Source organism: Pituophis catenifer, unplaced genomic scaffold (genome assembly GCF_029215685.1).
Source record: "Pituophis catenifer annectens isolate HBS135680 unplaced genomic scaffold, rPitCat1.0.hap2 SCAF_9, whole genome shotgun sequence".
In the NCBI taxonomy this organism is placed as follows: Eukaryota; Metazoa; Chordata; class Lepidosauria; order Squamata; family Colubridae; genus Pituophis; species Pituophis catenifer.
Genome location: NW_027256889.1, coordinates 9,758,216 through 9,780,866, shown reverse-complemented (window position 1 = coordinate 9,780,866; position 22,651 = coordinate 9,758,216). Strand labels below are relative to the sequence as shown.

At 45.3% G+C, this 22,651-nt stretch overlaps 1 protein-coding gene across 1 annotated transcript in view; it reads right to left on the bottom strand.

Annotated features, from left to right (window-relative positions):
- Positions 1–22,021, bottom strand: part of LOC139321359 (IgGFc-binding protein-like) — a 32,741-nt gene extending 10,720 nt beyond the window's left edge. Inside the window, exons 1-5 of the mRNA XM_070950031.1 lie at positions 22,000–22,021; positions 15,409–18,686; positions 12,146–12,719; positions 9,629–10,218; positions 2,013–2,577 (exon numbers count right to left, since the gene is read on the bottom strand). Coding sequence (XP_070806132.1) covers positions 2,013–2,577; positions 9,629–10,218; positions 12,146–12,719; positions 15,409–18,686; positions 22,000–22,021 — 5,029 coding nt within the window. The remainder of the gene's footprint in view (positions 1–2,012; positions 2,578–9,628; positions 10,219–12,145; positions 12,720–15,408; positions 18,687–21,999) is intronic.
- Positions 22,022–22,651: the final 630 nt, after the last annotated feature.

Below are 22,651 nucleotides of genomic sequence, written 5' to 3'. Positions count from 1 at the left end.
AATTTGTTTAATTTGTTTAATTCGGTTTTATTCTGTTTTTTAAATTTTGTATTTATGTATTTTATTGTTTGGCTGTTCACCACCCTGAGTCCTTCGGGAGTAGGGTGGTATATAAATCGAATAAAGACTAAAGACTAAAGACTTTTTCAAACAGTTACAGAAATGAGTGGGTATAGATTTGCAGAAACTATGAACATTATACACAGGGGTGGGTTCTAAATTTTTTTACTAATGGTTTTGTGGGCGTGGCTTGTTTTGTGAGCGTGGTTTGATGGTCATGTGACAAACAATTCTTTAGGATTTAGCAGAGGTACTGGTCTACCAGGCTTTTAATTGCTTGCAGAGCCATACAGGTGTACCCATTTGTTTTTGGAGCGCACTGCAGCAAGAGTTGAAACAGTTTTTTGCCGCTCTGCCACCACCGAGAGCATCGGAAACCGCTTTCAGGCAGCTTGGCCTCAATTGCCAATCTACCACCACCGAGCGGTTTACAAGGAGCGGATCGGTTCTAGCCGATCAGTTGGGAGGCTTCTCAATTTAAAGCTACGGTGTCTTATTTTTTTCTCTTCTTTGTCGAGTGAGACCTGATTTTTTTCCTTCTAGCCGATCAGCTGGGACTCGGGAGGCAGAGAATAGATTGGGGGCGGGGCCAGACAGAGGTGGTATTTACCGGTTCTCCGAACTACTCAAAATTTCCACTACCGGTTCGCAAGAACCGGGGAGAACCAGTAGCAACCCACCACTGATTATACAGCAGGGGTGGGCTGCTGGGGGTTCATAGGGGTTTTGGAGAACCTCTAGCTAAAATTCTGTGCAGTTCAGAGAACCCCCAAATCCCACTCCTGTCTGGCCCCTCCCAGCCCACCCCAACCCTCCCAGGAGTCCCCATGCGGCCTGTTTTGGATACAGGTAGGTGCAGGGTGCGCACGGAGGCTTGGGGAGGGCAAAAAACTGCCCTACCAGAAGTTCAGGAAGGCCAGAAACGAGCCTGGGGAGGCCTTTTTTGCCCTCCTGGGGGCTCGAGAAAAGTCTCCGGAGCACGGGGAGGGCAAAATAGCCCCACCTGCTGTGCTGCAGGAGGCCGACTAGGCCACGCCCACCATGGCCAAGCCCACCCACCAACCAGGCAGACAACCCCTTGCTAAAATTTTTGAAGCCCACCACTCTTATACAGGCAGTCCTCAACTTACAACCATTCATTTTAGTGACCATTCAAAATTATAATAGCACTGGAAAAAGTGACTTACAATCAGCTCTCTCGCTTATCACCATGGTTGGATCCCCGTAATAAAAAATTGGGCGTTGGCAACCAGTTTGTTGAATTAACAAGCGTTGCAGGGGTCCACACGGTCATGTGATCACCATTTCCAACCTCCCCAGCGTATTTCCAACCAGGAAAATCAAAGGGGTGGGGAGCCAGATTCACTTAATCACCATGTGATTCATATAACATTGCAGTAATTCGCTCAATAACCCTAACCCTAACCCTAACCCTAACCCTTAGCCTAACCCCCTAACCCCTAACCCTAACCCTAACCCTAACCCTTAGCCTAACCCCTAACCCCTAACCCTAACCCTAACCCTAACCCTAACCCTTAGCCTAACCCCTAACCCTAACCCTAACCCTAACCCTAACCCTAACCCTAACCTAAGAGATCTGTAAGGGGCATGCATAAGTGCACCAACATGCCTACCTTCCCTGTCCTAATGTCCCTTTTTATTCGTATCCATTTCATGTATTCATAATCATGTTTATATATTTCATGTATTCATAACTTTGTGTATACGTTTATCTGTAATATGCTTGACCTAACTAACTAACTAACTAACTAACTAACTAACTAAATAAATAAATAAATAAATAAATAAATAAATAAATAAAGTAAAAAGATCAGGCAGGACTCCCACTTAAAAACCGCCATTGCTTAGCAACGGGAATTCGGGTCCCAACTGTGTTCGTAAGTCGAGAACTACCTGTAAAAAGCAATATATGTTTGCCCGCCCTTACTTACTGCAAAAGTGGACGGACCTCCACTTGGAAATCTGGATCCCTAATGTTTGGCAAGCTGCAGCATAAGAGGAGATAACGTGACAGATGACAATCCTGTTGGCCTTATTGGAACAGTAATCAAAGACACAGTTTGTGAAGTACGACTGAGGTGGCACCTTGCTATGGCAGCTCTTGAAAGGGCCGTGGACGTCTAGTAGGAGGCCACACTCCTTACTCATCCTCTGCGTGTACTCCATATGTACCATGTCCACACAAGACTCTCTTTCCTTCTCATGGCATCCCGGGATATCCCGGATCTTCCAGCTTCTGCCCAACTCTCCTGGATTCGTGGTTGGCCTTCCATTTTGTTGCATCATGTCGTCGTCTACGTTCCCATTGAAATTGCCACAGAGACCGCACATACGCCCTCTGTAGCTTCCGGATACTGTGATACGGATATTATGCTTCATGTCGAAGGTGACCATTAAACCAAAATCGGTCATGACCACGATATCCCATCCCAGATGGTAAAGGGAGATTTTGTTATAGTCAACATTGTAAGGCAGGTTGATCAGTAAACCATTCAGCTGGAACGCAAAAGTGGGGGGGGAGAGAGAGAGAGAGAGAGAGAGAATCTTTTGCAATATACTATATTTTTCAGAGTATAAGATGCACCTTTTTTCCCCCTAAAAGGGGATGAAAATTTAGGTGCGTCTTATACAATGAATGTAGCCCCGCCCACCCACTGGCCCCCACCCTTTGGCCTCTGCCTCGCAGCAGTTACCTCCTTGCAAGCAAACAGCAAGAAAAAACAGCTCCTTTTAGCTTCAGCACAGCCTAATTAGCACGTTCATTGGATCTGCCTCCCGACTCTCAGCTGATTTGCTCTCAGCTGATTTGCTCAGGCTCTGCTGCTTGCTGCAAAGAGGTAAATTGCTGGAGCAGATTTTTTTTTTCTCCTTGTGCTAATCAAGCTATGCTGAAAACAAAACTGAAAGTAAAGCAGGCTGTTTGCTGTTTGCTGCAATGAGGCAAAATTGCTTCGAGGCAGAGGCAGATTTCTTTTTCTTCTTTTCCTCACCAAAAAAGGTAGGTGTGTCTTGTAGTCTGGTGCATCTTATACTCCGAAAAATACGGTATGTTGAGCCACAGTGGCGCAGTGGTTAGAGTGCAGTACTGCACGCTACTTCTGCTGACTGCCGGCTGCCTGCAATTTGGCAGTTCAAATCTCACCAGGCTCAAGGTTGACTCAGCCTTCCATCCTTCTGAGGTGGGTAAAATGAGGACCCAGATTGTTGGGGGCCCTAGGCTGACTCTGTAAACCACTTAGAGAGGGCTGAAAAAGCACTGTGAAGTGGTATATACCAGTAAGTCTAAGTGCTTATTGCTTAAGTGCTTGTAGGGTGAATCCAGATGGAATCCAGATGGAAGGAGCATTCAGATCTCGAACCTGGTAGAACATAAAGATGTCCACCTTGAAAATACATCAGGCTCTTTCAGGCCCCCCTTTTCCTTGATACCTCATTATTTTTTTCTGGCATTCTCCATGAAGACAATTTCCCAGTAAGAAATAGAGAGGTGATCAGGGCTCAGCCAGATGTGTTATCTTCCTTAGAGGAAGACAAAGTTGATATGCTCAATTTTCCTTGGTGTTCCTCTGAGCTTGGTTGTTTACTTGCAGGCGTTTCATTAACCAAACCAGGTAATATCATGAAGGTTAGAAAAGACTGGGCTTTGTTCTCCGTTTATATTCTAGTGGCTTGCCCTTGTTGATGGGGGTGATCTTAGAAGTTCTTTGGGTTGGGCTGTTTATGCTTGGCTTGTTTGGAAGTTACCTAGTTCAGGGGTCTGCAACCTTAAACACTCCAAGAGCCATTTGGACCCATTTCCCACAGAAAAGAAAACACCGGGAGCCACAAAACCCTTCCCGTGCCTGACTATTTCTTGAGCGGCCACAAAACTAGCACATGTAGTTGAATTAAACGTTCTGTTTTCTTCTGAAACTTTCCTTTTCTTGGATTTATCCATGATTGGCCTACTGGGGGTTGAAAAGCTCAATAAATGGCGTGCCGGCGGGTGTTGCACATTGGCGGTTGTGATGCATATTTTGAGTGTCAGGGAGCCGCAGCAGAGGGGTGAAAGAGCCACATGCGGCTCCAGAGCCGCAGGTTGCTGACCCCCTGACCTAGTTTGGTTAATGAAACATCTGCAAGAAAATAACAAGCTCGAAGAGCACCAAGGACCCCTTATTTCAACCCTGAGCTACAAATATTCTTTATCGCTAACCAATTTTGCAGGTGTTCCAGAATCAAGCCCCAATACTTGCACTTATCCCTGAATACGCTGATGAGGAGGCAAGACTACCAGCAATTGGAAAATACAGGTTGAAAAAGCTGGAGAACCAGAAGGTGAAAGAATGACCATGGGCAGGGGAAATTTAAAAGCTCTGCGTAATCAAATTCTAGCAAACTCAAAGCTTCTTAGCTTCATCTCTGCTTGGCCGGGGAGTGCAGAAGGCTGGAGTATTAAAAATTCACTCAGAAAGCAGGTTTCTAGCTAGAATAACTTTGGGGTCAGTTTTACTTTGAAGCTGCATATCTTATATCTGCCAGGGTGAATTCCTTGATCCATTAACCAGGACTCAGAGAAGAGGATTAGCACCAGATAAACAGGAACAATCAAGAAAGCAAAAAGAAAAATGTATGAAGGAAGCCAGGCTAGAAGGAGAAGCTACTACAATATATATAAACAGCCAGCAAATGTCATCCCCTCCATGCACCAAAGATGCTACCTAGGCTGGCAATGAAACATCTGCAGCAAGAGAAGCAAACTCTCAAGCCTTTAAGTGTTCCTTTTTGTCAGGGCAGCCTGGTCTACCCAATTATGGGATGAAGCATACTGCTTCCATTAGAGGTTAATACATCTATCTAATATGCACGAAGCCCAGGTTCAAATCCCAGAAGGGATTTAGGCAAGAAAAACAAAATGCACAGGTACAGTATATGTGGTACCTTGCTCAATAGTAGTAACTGTGAGAGGGATCTTGGAGTCCTAGTGGACAATCATTTAAATATGAGCCAGCCGTGTGCAGCAGCTGCCAAAAAAGCCAACACAGTTCTAGGCTACATAAACAGAAGGATAAAATCAAGATCACGTGAAGTGTTAATACCACTTTATAATGCCTTGGTAAGGCCACACTTGGAATACTACATTCAGTTTTGGTCGCCATGATGTAAAAAAGATGTGGAGACTCTAGAAAGAGTGCAGAGAAGAGCAACCAAGATGATTAGGGGACTGGTGGCTAAAACCTATGAAGAACGGTTGCAGGAACTGGGTATGTCTAATTTAATGAAAACAAGGACTAGGGGAGACATGATAGCAGTCTTCCAATATTTCTGCCACAAAGAAGAAGGAGTTAAGCTATTCTCCAAAGCACCTGAGGGCAGGACAAGAAGCAATGAGTGGAAACTAATCAAGGAGAGAAGCAACTTAGAACTAAGGAGAAATTAACAATTAATCAGTGGAATAACTTTCCTCCAGAAGTTGCGAATGCTCCAACACAGGAAGTTTTTAAGAAGAAATTGGATAACCATTTGTCTGAAGTAGGGTAGGGTTTCCTGCCTAAGCAGGGGTTGGACTAGAAGATCTCCAAGGACTCTTCCAATTTTGTTATTCTATTTTAAGGGAATGGCTAACTGATGAGAGCTAAATAACTTGAAAGAGATCTATACTAGTCTCCCGTTATTTCTTTGTCGGTAAAACATAAATTCAACTCTCAAGCCTTTAAGAACCCAACAGTTCAAGCTTGAGGTATTCTCTGCTTATTGTAATCAATCCCTCTCTTGACTGGGGCAACTGGTATGGTCTCGTCTCTTGCACCTTGACTTGAAATGTAGATTGCTAGAATTTGGCCTAGCCCCTCATAACTCTGCTAAAAAAGCTTATTTCTGGCTCCGTGAACAAGTATGACAGAAAGCAGCCTCTATTACTGTAGTGCTTTCCTGGAGCCCCATGGGGAAAAACAGATGACAGTAAAATAGAACGCCTTAAAAGTTCATTTCAGTACAACAAATGTGACTCTTAAAAAGATTCTCAAAGTTACAACGATTCTCTAAGGCAGAAGTAGGCAACTATGGCCACTTTATGACCTTTTGACACTTCAAATCCCAGAATTCCTGAGCCAACCATGGGATTGTGGGAGTTGAAGTCCCATAGGTCATAAACGTAAAGGTTCCCCTCGCACATATGTGCTAGTCGTTCCTGACTCTAGGGGGTGGTGCTCATCTCCGTTTCAAAGCTGAGGAGCCAGCACTGTCCGAAGATATCTCCGTGGTCATGTGGCCGGCATGACTAAATGCCTGCTGCTATCGACAGCCTCCCATCGACCTGTGCGCTCCCACAGAGAGGGCCTCCTCGGGGTCCCATCAGCCAAACAATGTAGGCTGGTGACCCCAAGGGGGAGGGCCTTCTCTGTGGGGGCACCTACCCTCTGGAATCAATTGCCTCCAGAGATAAGGAGAATCCAAGACCTCAGTGCCTTCCGCCGTGCCCTTAAAACCTTCTTTTTCCAGCAAGCCGGGCTGGCCTAACACTTTTTAAAATGTTTTTAATTGTTGTCATTATTTTTATATATCTTTTTAATTGTATTTTAATGTTTGTAGTTTATGCTTTTACTTGGCTGTTCACCTCCCTGAGTCCTCAGGGAGAAGGGCGGTATACAAATTTAAAAATAAATAAATAAACAATAAATAAATAAATAAATAAATAAATAAATAAATAAATAAATAAATAAATAAATAAATAAATAAGGGCGCACGGAACACTGTTACCTTCCCACCAAAAGTGGGCCCTATTTTTCTTCTTGCATTTTTTACATGCTTTTGAACTGCTAGGTTGGCAGAAGCTGGGACAAGTAACGGGAGCTCACCCCGTTAAGCGGCACTAGGGATTTGCACCACTGAACTGCCGACTTTTCGATCGACAAGCTCAGTGTCTTAGCCACTGAGCCACCGCATCTCTCCTAGGTCATAAGGGGGCCATAATTGCCCACCCTTGCTCAAGAACCACCCAGAACTTCAAAAGGGGGTTCCACTTTGATGATGGAGCAAAATAAGCCCTTGAAGCTGCTTCGTAAGTCAACAGGGTTGAGTGGTTTTCCAAGAGCTGCCTGCCTTTTTACCTTCCCTACCTCGGTAACAGCCAGACACAATTGCATAGCGAAAAGGTTTCTGGGCACGCCGAGTACTTTTGCAAACCCCTCTGCTGGATTTTGCAAATGCTAGAGGAGGCTAAGAGGGGAGTGCAAAGGGATGAGAAGTAGCTCATTGAGTTAAATCATGTTGCCTCTTCACCCTGATAAGGCCACTCAAGTTGCTTTTATAGCATAAAGAGCCTCATTGAAATAAATCAAAACCTTCTTGCACGAGCCAATTATCTTAAATATGCCTGAGTGAACAAGCATGTCTTCAATTATTGTTTAAAACAAGATTGCAACGGGGGCCAGCTGTTCTTTTCTGGGGAAAGAGTTCCTTAATTGGAGGCAGGGGCTCCCTCAATTTCCTTTTTAATTTGAGCAGTGGGGGCAGGCATTTGTTATCCCTACGGCTGCAAATGTGCATGGTAGATTTTCCTTAGAACAGGAATAGGAGACCTATGGCACTCCAGTTGCGGAGAAGCTATACTTTCCCAGCATCCCTGGGAATTCCTAGCCAAAAATGAGGAATGTTGTAGAGGGTCGTTAAGTGACATCTGGAGAATAACAGGTTATTTGCCTTTGCCTGAAAGAGTAATATGCAAATAGAAGAGGTTTATAATTTCTGATCAATAATTAACAATTTGCCAATCATCCTATTTTGATTGCGCATTCTCTTCTGAGAGGATAATAAACCCTCCAGAAATCAAGATGATGTAGCGACTCAAAGAACCACGTAAATAGAAACATAAACAGAAGGGTAGAAGATGCTAGGTAATCTTGATTTACAACCATTTGCTTAGTGGCTGTTTGAAGTTACAATAGCAATAGCAATAGCACTTAGACTTATATACCGCTTCATACAGAGGTGGTATTCAGCAGGTTTTGACCAGTTCTGGAGAACCGGTAGCAGAAATTTTGAGTAGTTCAGAGAACCGGTAGTAAAAATTCTGACTGGCCCCACCCACATCTATTCTCTGCCTCCCGAGTCCCAGCTGATCGGGAGGAAATGGAGATTTTGCAGTAACCTTCCCCTGGAGTGGGGAGGGAATGGAGATTTTACAGTCTCCTTCCCCTGCCACATCCACCAAGCCATTATTATTATTATTATTATTATTATTATTATTATTATTATTATTATTATTATTATTATTATTATTATTATTAAATTTTTATATCGCCCCCTCTCCTGAAGGACTCGGGGCGGTGAACAGCCAGATTAAAAAACATACAATATAAACATTAAAATACATTTAAAACAAAATTAAATCCGAAATGGCTCCCCAATTTAAAACATCTTACCCATAACCCTATAATTAAAACAAATTTAAAATTTCCACATTAAAAGGGGGAAGATTTAGGCCAGGCCAGCTTGATAATGCCACGCCCACCAAGCCACACCCACAGTGATTAAAAAAAAATTGAATCCCACTACTGGCTTCATAGTGCTTTTAAAGCCCTCTCTAAGCTGTTTACAGAGTCAGCCTATTGCCCCCCAACAATCTGGGTCCTCATTTCACCCACCTCGGAAGGATGGAAGGCTGAGTCAACCTTGAGCCTGGTGAGATTTGAACTGCTGAACTGCAGCTAGCATTCAGCTGAAGTAGCCTGCAGTACTGCACTCTTAACCACTGTGCCACCTCGGCTCTCAATGGCATTGAGAAAGGGGATTTACGGCAGTTTGCGCTACCTCCATGGTCAAGGGATCAGAATTCGAATGCTTGGCAACTGGCTTGTGTTTATGTCGGTTGCAGTGCGCAGGAATCGTGTGATCACTTTCTGCAACCTTCTGACAGTCAATGGGGAAGCCAGGTGCACTTAAGCACCACTCTTATAGGTAGTTCTCGATTTCCAATGGTTTATTTAGCGACCATTCAAAGTTACGATGGCACTGAAAAACGTGACTTATGGCTGTTTTTCACACTTTGTGACTGTTGAATTATCCCCGTAGTTACATGATCAAAATTGTGATCATCTTTTGAAACCTTCTGACAAGCTTGGACAGCCATTTGTCTGAAATGTTATAGGGCTTCCTTTAACAGTGGGTTGGACTAGAAGACCTCTAAGGTCCCTTTTCAACTATTCTATTCTATTCTATTCTATTCTATTCTATTCTATTCTATTCTATTCTATTCTATTCTATGCAAAGTCAACGGGGAAACAAGATTCACTTAACCACGTTGCTAACTTAACAACTGCAGTGATTCAGGTAACAACGGTGGCAAGGAAGGTCATAAAATGGAGCAAAACTCACGAAACAAATGTTTCACTTAGCAACATAAAATTTTTGGATTCAATTGTGATTGTAAGTCGAGGTCTACCTGTACTAACTTAACTGCTGAGATTCAGTGAACAAGTGTGGGGCCAATATAACGGGGCCAAACTCACTTAACAACCGCCTTGCTCCATGGTGCTCGTAGGTTGAGGACTACCTGCGCTGTACTCACCAAGACTTTGCTATGGCTGATAAGGATTGCCATGCCGTAAACATGGACCTCAAGTACTTTGGTGGCAGCTGAGCTCTCGGAGCCCTGTCCTTGGTGCTGAACCAGGACTTGGAACTGAGTGAGGTTTGCTATCTTGTAGCAGAGTTCAGCCATACGATAAATGCAAGTTCCAGAGAAGTCAAAGTGCACCCCGTCGAAGGTGATGTAATGCAGCTGGCCCAGGGTAGTGCAGGTCCCATAGAAAGTTGGATGGCACTTCCTTACGCCATTAATCACTTGGCACCCCTCTCCTTCCTTGCAAGCCGAACTGTGGCAGGCCACTTTCCTGTTGCGTGGGTTGCATGCGCACTGCAGGTGGCAGTGTTGATCGCCCCAGAACTGCTCATTGGGAGCATAGATCTGACCATGATAGACGCAGCCACATTGCTCTTTGGGAATGCATTTCCCACCATCGAGCACATAACCCGGCTTGCACTGACAGGTCTCCATGCAGGGCAAGTGGCATTTCTTTGGCGCATCAGGGTTGCTGCATGTGGCAGGACAGGCTGTGCCACAGGCCATGTGTTGGCTGTGGTCAGGACAGATCAAGGCTGTAGAAGGAAGAACAAAGAGGGTTAGCGATAGATGTTCTTGTACAAGATCTCATCTTTGCTGCCTAATAATAGGGATCGAAAAAGACAAGATTCCTAGTTTATAGAGTGTCTCAGGAAATTGATGCTCCACCCTAACAGATAACAGATTAACAGAGTTGGAAGGGACCCTGTAGGTCATCTAGTCCAATCCCCTCCCCAAGCAGAAGACCCTACACCATTTCTGACAAATGGCAGTCCAATCTCTTCTTGAAGGCCTCCGGTGATGAAGCTCCCACAACTTCCGAAGGCAACTTCTGTTCCACTGGTTGATTGTTCCCACCATCAAAAAAATTTCTCCTTATTTCTAGGTTGAATTTCTCCTTGGTCAGTTTCCATCCATTATTCCTTGACTGGCCTTCAGGTGCCTTGGAAAACAGCTTGACTCCTTCCTCTATGTGGCAGCCCCTCAAATATTGGAACACTGCTATCATGTCTTCCTTGGTCCTTCTCTTCACTAGACTAGCCATGCCCAGTTCCTGTAACCGTTCTTCATATGTTTTAGTCTCCAGTACCCTAATCATCCTGATTTAATATAATATATAATACCCTCTTGTTTAACATCTCAATTAAGGTCATCCATCAACATGAGGTCAGTTATTATCGGTATGCTGGTGATACCTAGCTATCTATTTAGGCCCTCAGTTGACTAAGTAATTCTATTGAGGCCTTAATCCAATGTCTGGAGCTGTTAGTGTCTAGGTGGGGAGGAACAAGCTTTAAAGCAGGAGTGGCCAATCTTGACAACCTTAAGCTCTGAGGATTTCAACTCCCAGAATTCTCCAGCCAGCCATACTGGCTGCGGAATTCTGGGAGTTGAAGTTCATAGTTCTTAAAGTTGCCAAGGTTGGACATCCCTGCTTTAAACTCAAGCCTGACTGCACTGAATTAATGACATGGTTCTTCCATGACTGGAGATTCTCCATATTTGGTTTTGAATGGTGTGGCGCTTCCTAAAATGGAACTGCTGTGCAATTTGGGGTCCTCCTGGACTCCCAGCACCTGTTCTAAGATTAAGTGGAAGCTGTGATCAGCAAAGATTTTACACAGAGTTATCAGTTGCCCCAAATCCATCCATTCCAAACCAGATATTCCTTTTCTCACTCACTCATCTTGTACGAGTTCTCTCCTCTACATGGAGCTACTCTCGAACATTCAAAAATTACATTTGGTGCAGAGTATAGTGGCTATTAGTGCAGGTAAGGCCATTGTGGAGTACCATGCCTCTATCTGTTTATGAGTAGCTCCACCCTAACCCTATCCCTAACACTAACCCTTAACCCTAACCCTTAATCCTAACCCCTAACCCCTAATCTAACCCTAACCCTAACCCTAACCCTTAACCCTAACCCTAACCCTAACCCTTAACCCTAACCCTAACCCTTAATCCTAACCCCTAACCCCTAATCTAACCCTAACCCTAACCCTAACCCTAACCCTAACCCTAACCCTAACCCTAACCCTAACCCTAGCCCTAACCCCTAACCCCAACCCCTAACCCCAAGCTACCAAAGAATTGGCTTTTTGCTGGCCTTCAGGTCCAGATCCCAAGTCACCCATTCTTATATATATATTGGCTTGTTCTCTGGCTCTCTTTTCACTGTCACTCTTCTTCTCCATCCATCTTAATATAATCAGTGTTCTCATTTTCTGATTATTTTTCAGCAGCCCATCAACTCATCTCTTCCGAGAACCATTTCCTTTTAAATGTAATGTTGTAGTCAATCTCTATGCCATTTACCTGCAACATCTGTCTGGCTGTACATATATGCAACACTGATTTATCACACCCATTGCAATCCGGAATGACAGTCCCCCTCCTCCGAATGCCTCCTGTCACCGTAAACTAGTGGGAGCCCCATCTCCGTAAATCCCAGGTTCTACTCACGGCAGCCGGCGTGTTTCCTCCAGGCAGATATTGCCATCCCTTCTCTCTGACAGGCATCAGCGTACGTCTTCAGGGCCCGACACAAAATCTGCTTGTAACCCTCAAAGGCACACAAATCAATGACGCAGTCATTCAAATATGGCTTGGGATCAATCAAGGAATGGCAGCGATGGAAAGGGCCGCTCCTGTGTTGAGCGATCATGCCACACGAACTTTCTGTATTGTATCTGGCTGCCAGCTCCGCAGAACACCGCAGGCACCTGTCATGGCAGCCGTGTCTGCAGACTTCGTCTCCATCTTCTACTCTCCAGCTCTTGCCCAATTCCACAGCGTTAGCGGCCAAGCTTCCCGAAGGGGTAGCGAAGTCATCATTGGGATCTCCGTTGTAGTTGCCACAAAGGCCACAAATTTGATTTTGAAAAGCTGCGGTGACCTTCACCACTAGGTAATAATTCCAGTCGCAGTAAACCTTCAGGCCAAACTGGGTTTCGATCACCAGCTGGTTTCCTCGATGGTATAAGGAGACCATCCCATTGTGTAAACTAACCGGCAGACGAGAACGCACCTGGTTGATCTAGAAGAGACAAAGGCCGGTGATCCTTGTTTGTTTTTGAGATTACATACAGGGATGGGCTGCTGGGGGTTTGCAGGGGTTCGGGAGAACCTCTAGCTAAGAATCTGTGCAGTTTGGAGAACCCCCAAATCCCAGTTTTGGCTGGCCCTGCCCACCCCGCTCTGCCCTGCCCCTCCCAGGAGTCCCCAGATGGCCCATTTTGTATGCAGGTAAGTGCAGGGTGTGCACGGAGGCTCAGGGAGGGTGAAAAATGGGCCTATCAGAAGTTCAGGAAAGTTCCATTTCTGGCCTCCAGGGGGCATTTTTGCCCTCTGGGTCGAGGAAAGCCTCTGGAGCCTGGGGAGGGCAAAAATGCCCCCCCCATAGTGCAGGAGGCCGACTAAGCCACGCCCACCATGGCTACACCCACCCAGCAACTGGGCAGAGAAACCCTTGCTAAAATTTTTGAAGCCCACCCCTGATTACATATTTGACAGATGAATGGGATGGCAACAAAACACCAAAGTAGCTCGCAAATTGTAATTTCATTTTCAGAAGCGTTTTAAAAAAAGAGATAACAGAGCCTTCATAGAAATGTTGAAATGGAAGAGCAGATGGACATTTTGAGAGTTAAACCTCAAAATGATCCTTCTTGTCTAACTTCTTGTTCCCATAGAGAACCACTAGATGCCTACAGGCATCCCTGAAGAACATCTTCAGTGATATGCTGACCCAATGGTGAAATCCAATTATTTTTACTACCGGTTCTGTGGGCGTGGCTTGGTGGGCGTGGTGTGCTTTGGTGGGTGTGGCTTGGTGGGCATGGCAGGAGAAGGATACTGCAAAATCCCCATTCCCTCCTCACTCCTGGGGGAAGGATATTGTAAAATCCCCATTCCCTCCCCACTCCTGGGGGAAGGATACTACAAAATCTTCATTCCCACCCTGCTCCAGGGGAAGGATACTACAAAATCCCCATTCTCTCCCCACTCCAGGGGGAAGGATACTGCAAAATCTCCATTCCCACCCCACTCCAGGGGATGGATACTGCAAAATCCCCATTCCCTCCCCACTCCAGGGGAAAGGATACCGCAATATCCCCATTCCCTCCCCACTCCAGGGGGAAGGATATTGCAAAATCTCCATTCCCACCCCACTCTGGGGCCAGCCAGAGCTGGTATTTGCCGGTTCTCCAAACTACTCAAAATTTCCGCTACCAGTTCTCCAGAACCTGCTGGATTTCACCCCTGTGCTGACCCAATTTTTTTTTATCAATAAGGTAGATTTCTTTATGATCATACTCCTTCCGGTCATATGAAAGCGGATTACTTACACAGGTAGTAAAGTCTGCTGTGCTATGGATGCAGAACATTTTCCCAATATCTAATATCTTCAGGTTAAAAGGGAGCTTAAGTTGCTAATCGATGGGTGAGATCCTGGAGGGCTAGAACTGGTCCAAACCTACCTTGCCGAGCTAGTATGTGAATGTGCTCCCATGGTTTGTTTCAGCTATAATTGAAGAACATTAAGAATAGCTAAAAAGCCATATAATCCAGCATTCATTCCAGAGGTGGTTTTCACTTACCTTCACTACTGGTTTGCAAATGTGAGTGCGCATGCGCAGGGCCTTCCGCGCATGCGCAGAGCATCAAAAATGTGGATAAATGGGACGTGATTATGTCCGGGTAGGTGAGCAGAGCCACCTGCAGCCGCCACTACCAGTTTGCCTGAACCGGATAGAACCGGCTGAATACCACCACTGATTCATTCTGTGTTACACAGTGGCCAACTATGTTCAGCAATGGACCTTACACATAGGCCAGGAAGACAATATAAGAGGACATAATTGCCTAGACATTAAAATAGAAAACCATAAATCCAGTCCACAACTACTTGGTTCTATAGGTGTCCAACCTAAGCAACTTTAAGACCTGTGGACTTCAATTCCCAGAATGGCCAGTTGAGGAATTCTGGGAGTTGAAGTCCACAAGTCTTAAATATCCCAAGGACAACTTTAGATTGGACACCCTTGTTCTAAGCCCTTTTTAATGGCTTAGAGCAGGGGTGTCAAACTCAATGCCCGGGGGCCGGATCTGGCCCACAGGGTGCTTAGATCTGGCCCACAGTGGCTGCCCTGGAAACAGTGAAGGACTAGCCTGTAGTGCCTCTGCCAGCAAAAACAGAGTTTGGGAGGGCCACGGGCAGCCCTCCTGAGCTCCATTTTCACTGACAGAGGGTTGCAGGAGGCCATTGCAGTCGAAAACGGAGCTCGGGAGCCTGTCTTCACTGGCAGAGCGCTCGGGCCGCCACAGGCACCCCCAATATGAGTGACGTTGAGCTGGCCATGCACCCATGCCCCCCCCCCGCCGGCCCGGCCTCCCCGAGCTCAAACACAACCCTGATGCAGCCCTCAATGAAATTGAGTTTGACACCCCTGCCTTAGAGTAATGTCCTATTGTCTGTTCTGCCATAAGGAAGATGCCAAAGGTTCTCTAACTATTAGATTATCAACTCTCAACTCTGGCTCACCATAAGAAATGTGTTTTACCTGCTTTCTTTTGTCTCTCACGAGTAGAATTTTTATTGGGGACAGCTGAAGTTAAGCCATCATCACTTTCCCAATGTTAACCGAGGAAGATGGGTGGTGAAGAAATGCAAAATGTAAATACGTAAAAAATAAATAATGAAACGGTAGAAAGAGGGTTCTTACTCTGACAAGGCCATACTCGTGCTTGATCATGGTGATGCTGGAGTTGTAGATGGTGATGGTGACGTGATTGATGAAAGAGAAAGGGAAACTCTTCTGACTCTTGGTGAAGATATGGAAGAATGGCAGGTTGGAGCTGGTACTGCAAGTCTTAGCCACTGTATAAGTGCAGGTACCTTGGAAATCAAAGCTGCGTCCATCAAATGTGTGATAATGGGGCTGACCAGAGGCCCAACACATTGCTTGGGGAGATACAGGAGGAAAACATCTAGGTGAACCGTCCACCATTCTACAAACAGTCCCTTCCCAGCATTGAATAGTCTGGCATGAATGGGTAGGGGCCACACATTTGGGCCAACCATTTATAACTTGACAAATAGTCCCACTTTGACAATGGGCGTTTTCGCAGGAGGTTGGCACAGGAACGCATTTGGGCCATCCACTGGCCATGTCACAGATAGTCCCAGCAGGGCACTGAAACTGACTACAGGAAGGTGTGCTGGCCATGCATTGTGGACTTCCACCAACGAGTTGACACACACTTCCCACTTGACAATGCGTAGAAGCACACAGCGTCGAGGAATCTGGAACACAGGTTGGCCAACCGTTCGCCATCTGGCATATCATCCCTTGCTTACAGATGGTTTTGTCACAGGAAGATGGAACTGGGACGCAAGTTGGCAATCCGTTAACAATCTCACAAACTGTACCTTCCCAGCAGTTTGACCTATCGCATGAGGAAGGGATAGGAAGGCATCTCGGCCAGTTATCAACCATTTTACAAACACTTCCTTCATGGCAGGTGAATTGAGCACATGACAGTGACGTAGGAACACACTGGGGCAAGCCAGAAATCATTTGGCATGTGGTCCCAATGCTGCAACTGGCATTTCCACAAGAAGGGGGAATCGGAACACACTGTGGCCAGCCATTGATTATTTGACACACTGTTCCGCTCTTACAATGGAATTGGTGACAAGAGGGGGGTCTAGGAATGCATTTTGGCTGCCCTTCGTATATCTCACACACAGTTCCTTCACTGCATTTGAAGTTCTCACAAGACAGCGAGATAGGGACACACTGGGGCCAACCATGGCTGATTACACAAACAGTTCCAGAGCTGCACTGAAAATGGTTACAAGAAGGTGAGATGGGGAGACATTTTGGATGCCCATTATATATCTCACACACAGTCCCTTCACTACATTTGAGGTTCGCACAAGAAGGTGAGATGGGAACACACGTGGGCCAACCATGGTTGATTTCACAAACGGTCCCTTCCTTGCAGACGACATTAGCACAGGAGGTGGTGATGGGGACACATCTGGGCTGCCCTTGAAGTGTCTCACATACCGTTCCTGCACTGCAGTTGAGTTTTTCACAAGGAGAATGGTCAGGAAAGCACTTTGGCCAACCCTCATCGATCCGACAAATAAACCCTCCTTTACAATGGTAATTGTTGCAGGACAGGGATACGGAAATACATTTTGGAAGCCCATCGTGGATTTCACATTTGGTCCCTTCCTGGCAGTGGATTTTTTCACAAGAGTTCAACATTCGGCTACATCTGGGCCAATCATCAACCATTTCACAAATAGTTCTTTCCTTGCACTCTATTTTATCACAGGAAGCTGGAGTCGGCACACACATGGGCCAATCATCAATAATTTCGCAAATGCTGCCATCTTTGCAGCGCAATTTGTCACAGGTAGGTGGGATGGGAACACACTGAGGCCACTGATCAATTATTTTGCAAGTGGTCCCCAGTCTGCAGTGGATTTTGTCACAGGATGCGGGGATTGAAACACATCTGGGCCATCCTTCCACAATTTCACAAATGGTCCCTTGTTGGCAATGGATGTGCTCACAAGAGGGAGGGAGTGGAACACATGCAGGCTGTCCATTTACTTTTTCACAGATAGTTCCTCTTTTACATTGAAGCTGGTCACACGTAGGTGGGGCCAGGACACATTTAGGCCAGCCATCAATTATATTACAAACAGAGCCCCGTGCACACTCTATTTTCTGACACGAAGACGCCAAAGGTATGCACGTAGGCCATCCATGGACAACTTCACAAACCGTTCCCTCTCTGCACTTGTATCTGTCACAAGACAGCGGGATGGGTGTGCAGGTCGGTACACCGTTCACCATTTCACACACAGCTTGCTTTCTGCAAACAATGGACGCACAAGTGGTTGGCACAACCGGAATACAAGTCGGCCAGCCGTTGACAATGTCACAGACCATTCCATTCTTACACACAATGCTCTCACAGGAGTGTGGGCGAGGCTTACACGTGGGCCAATTGTTGATCACTTCACAGATGGTTCCCATCGGGCACTGTATGTTGTTACAGGAGGTGATGGCCGGCACACATTTGGGGACACCGTCGAGGATCTCACAGATCGTTCCTTCTTCACAATGGATCTTGTTGCAAGAGGGTGGGATGGGCACACATAAGGGCTGGCCATTTGCCAGCTCACATACGGACCCAGGCCTGCAGTGAATTTGGTCACAAGAGAGAGGGACAGGCAAGCATCTGGGCAGGTGATTCACCATCTTGCATTCAGTACCAGCTTCGCAATTTAAATCTTTGCAAGTTGGACTCGGGACGCATTTTGGCCACCCGTCAACCATATCACACATGGTCCCTTGCTTGCATTCAATATGGAGGCAGGAGGGTGGCAATGCAATACACCTGGCTTGGCCGTCGACCATCTCACACATGCTTCCTCTCTCACACAGGATCTCACTGCACGAGGCAGATGCTGGAACGCACTGAGGATGGCCGTGAACGATCTGACATTCGGTCCCATCTTTGCAGTGGACGCTGCGACAGGAAGGCAGGTGGGGCACACACTGAGGCCAGCCATTAATGAGTTCACACACCATTCCTGGGTTGCACGGCGTGTTTTGGCAAGACTCGGGCCTCGAAATGCACTGAGGCCAACTGTTAATAATGGCACAGATGGTGCCTTCTTTGCACTGAACGGCGGCACAGGATCGCTGCACGGGCACGCATTTGGGGAAGCCATCTGTCAGGCTACAAATTGTCCCTTCTTTACACTGGACCTGATGACAAGAGGATGGGTAAGGGACACATCTGGGCAAGCCATCGACTATGGCACAGAGCGTCCCTTCTTGGCATCGGACAGAATTGCAGGACTGAGGTTCTGGAAAACACTCCGCCTGGTTGTGGATAGCTCGGCAAACATATCCTTTCCCACAATTGACTTCATGACATGGATCAGGATGAGAGCTCATCAGAGGCAGCAGTGCTAGAAAAGAAACAAATTACAGATGATATATGGGAAAAAAAACACTTCTGCTGCCAGGATATAAATACTCTGAAAGTTTCAAAGCGTAAAGAGATGCCATTGGGCTGCTACCTAGAACTGCAATTTTTTCCCCCTCCAACGTTCATCGTTTATGTTCATGGAGAATGTGATTTTTTTTTTTTAAAGAAAAAAGAAAAATCAATACACCTTGACTTGTAGTTGGACTGCCAGATACGGTATGGCACGGCTGATTAAAATGCTAATGCCCTCCGCAGAAATCAGTACGGATGTAATTTGTGTAATGTAAAAAAGGATGGCGGGGAGGAGAGTGAAAACCCTATTTATATCTAATTCAGACTGAAAAGCAAATTAAAATGATTCTGAATTAAATAATTCTGAATTAACATTTTATTTCATTCCCCTTAGACGGCCCCCATTATACGGGGCTGGGGAAAGAAAAGAATTTGCTCGACCAGGTGGTGGAGCAGGCAACAGTATAAGAAAAAAAAAACCAAACAGTAATATTCATCACCGGGACAAAAAACGTATTTGCATACTGGATAGAGCTGCAATTTTTGATTTACTGAATTGCTGGAATACATTAAAGGAACAAATATTTGGTGCTTTCATGCTATTTACACGGACTCGGTAAATAGTAAGGCTCGGGTGGCTGCATGCCTTAAGATTATAAAGGTCCACATCTTCATTTTAAGTGGGATGCGGTGGCTCAGTGGCTAAGACACTGAGCTTGTCGATCAGACTTGTGGACTTTAAGCAGTGATGGGATTCAAGTAATTTAACAACCGGTTCTCTGCCCTAATGATTTCTTCCAATAACCAGTTTGCCAAACTGCTCAGAAAGTTAACAACCGGTTCTCCCGAAGGGGTGCGAACCGGCTGAATCCCACCACTGACTTTAAGACCTGTGGATTTCAGTTCCCAGAATTGGAATTGAAGTTCACAGGTCTTAAAGTTGCCAAGGTTGGATACCCCTGATCTAGAGCCTCACAGCCTTCAAACACTGGCTCTGTAATTCAGCAGCATCCCTGATCCAGTCTAGTTTGGCACTATACAGGTGAGTATTATTGGTGTAAAGTTAAAGGTAAAGGTTCTCCTTGCACATATGTGCTAGTCGTTCCTGACTCTAAGGGGCGGTGTTCATCTCCATTTCAAAGCTGAAGAGCCAGCGCTGTCTGAAGTCGTCTCCGTGGTCATGTGACCATCACGACTAAACCCCAAAGGCGCACGGAATGCTGTTACCTTCCCACCAAAGGTGGTCCCTATTTTCCTACTTGCATTTTTTATGTGCTTTCGAACTGCTAGGTTGGCAGAAGCTGGGGCAAGTGACGGCAGCTCACCCCGTTACATGGCACTAGGGATTCGAACTGCTAAACTGCCAAGCTTTCGATCAAGAAGCTCAGCCTCTTAGCCACTGAGCCACCACATCCCTTTTTATTTTTTTTTATTTTTTTTATTTTTAATTTGATTTATATGCCGCCCTTCTCCAGAGACTCAGGGTGGCTTACAATGCATTAAGCAATAGCCTTCATTCTTTTGTATATTTTATACAAAGTCAGCTTATTGCCCCCACAAACTGGGTCCTCATTTCACCTACCTTAGAAAGGATGGAAGGCTGAGTCAACCTTGAGCCTTGGAGAGATTCGAACCAGCAGAAATTGCAGGCAGCTGTGTTAATAACAGGGTGCACTAAACCCCTGTACTATCAAGGCTATTGGTGTGTCTCATCCGAAATTGATGTGATGTCTTGCCCTGGATCATCCATGGTTATGTATAGACACAGAGCAATAGGAACTGTTTGCTTAGAGAGGAATGGAATCAATGCGGATTGACCTGCTCGATATCTAACCTTCGAAGGTCATCCAGAAGGATAACCTGGCTAATGGCATCCAATGCAGCCAATTTTTGATAGGCATTAAAACAAACCAAGGGATTGTTCAGTTGTGATTCGTGGGATGCAAACTTGGCCAGCTTACAGTTTGCCCTCAGCTTACAACGGCAATTGACCCTAACATTTCCACTACTAAGCAAGATATGAAGTGGGTTTTGCCCCATGTTTCAACCATTCTTGCCAGAGTTGTTAAATGAATCACTTCAGTTTTTATATTAGTAATATGTTTGTTAAGTGAATCAGGCTTCCCCCAACTCTGCTTGTCGGAAGGTGATCACGTGACCTCGAGACACTGCAACCGTCACCAATACATGCCAGTTGTCACGCGTCTGACTTTTGATCATGTGACCATGGGGGTGTTGCAATGGTTGCAAGTGTGAAAAACGGTCGTAAATCACTTTTTTTCAGGGCCGTTGTAACTTCTAACGGTCACTAAATGAATGGTTGCAAGTTGAGGAGTAGCTGTACTCAATACTGAAATATTTGTGTGGTTTTTTTAATGTTATTGATTTTCTATTAAATACATTTCTTAGTGCTTAATAAACATCGTGTTGTCTGGGAATTTAATTTCCTTAACAGTACAAATTAACATCGTTAATCTCCACTCCTTTTTTTTCAACCGTTGGTAAAATAAATTCCACGTTTGTAATATTCTACGTCCTTTTTCTGTTTAATTTTCAATGTCGATATTTCAATACTGAAATATGTGTATGTGACCCATAATACCAGGGGTGAAATCCAGCAGGTTCTGACAGGTTCTGGAGAACCGGTAGCGGAAATTTTGAGCCGTTCAAAAACTGGCAAATAATACCTCTGGCTGGCCCCAGAGTGGGATGGGAATCAGGGGTGGGTTCTAAATTTTTTTACTACCGGTTCTGTGGGCGTGGCTTATTTTGTGAGGTGGCTTCATGGTCATGTGACAATTCTGTAGGATTTAGCAGAGTACTTGTCTACCAGGCTTTTAACTGCTTGCAGAGCTGTACCGGTCTACTCATTTATTTTTGCAGGCAGTGGTCTACTCATTTGTTTTTGCAGGCACTGGTCTACTCATTTATTTTTGCAGGCACTGGTCTACTCATTTGTTTTTGGAGGCACTGGTCTACTCATTTATTTTTGCAGGCACCGGTCTACTCATTTGTTTTTGGAGGCACTGATCTACTCATGTATTTTTGCAGGCACTGGTCTACCCATTTATTTTCTTTTAACACTGATCAGCTGTAGGGCGGCCCTTTGAAGCCCCGCAGCAAGAGTTTAGTACAGCTCTGCAAGCAGTTAAAAACCTGGTAGACCAGTACCTCTGCTAAATCCTAAAGAATTGTCACATGAGCATCAAGCCACGCCCACAAAATAAGCCACGCCCACAGAACCAGCAGTAAAAAAAATTAGAACCTCCCCCCCCCCTGACCTGGATGACTGAGAATCTCCATAGACGTCAAATCATCAATGATTTTGAGGAACGCGCTTACTTATTCCTCAAAAATATTTAAAATCCAAGAAGACTCTACTTACAGAGCAGGACAATCAATGTCTCCAGAAGCCACATTCGGGACATCTTGCAATCTGAATACAAAAAAAAACAAAAACAAAGCAAGAATAAAGTGCATTAGAAATATCTGGGGTGGGGTGGATGTGGGAAGCATGGCTGCCTTCCCCTCTGATTGTTTTAAACGAGGAAGAAATGACCAGTTTCTAGCAAACGGCAAGGGTTAAAAAAAAAACAAAAAAACGCAGCTTCCACACAACGTATTGGGATTTCTTTTGAATAAATGTACTTAAGATTGCTTTCCACTAGCTGTTTCATTTGACAAATGAAATCCCTCTGTGCTTAAGATTATAGACTAAAGTCATATCCGTTGGAAATAAGAACCCGAAAGATATAAACAGAATCCATCTTTGGGTGCAATGCAGGTTAGCGCCGGATAAGAAATCTGGTTTATCAGGAATTTTTAGAACAACATACCAATTTCAAACCTGCCAAAATATATGCAGAATATAAATGCACCTGAATGACATTGCTTTTTAAACATTTCGGGAGGCGAGTTGCAAAAGCACGCTTT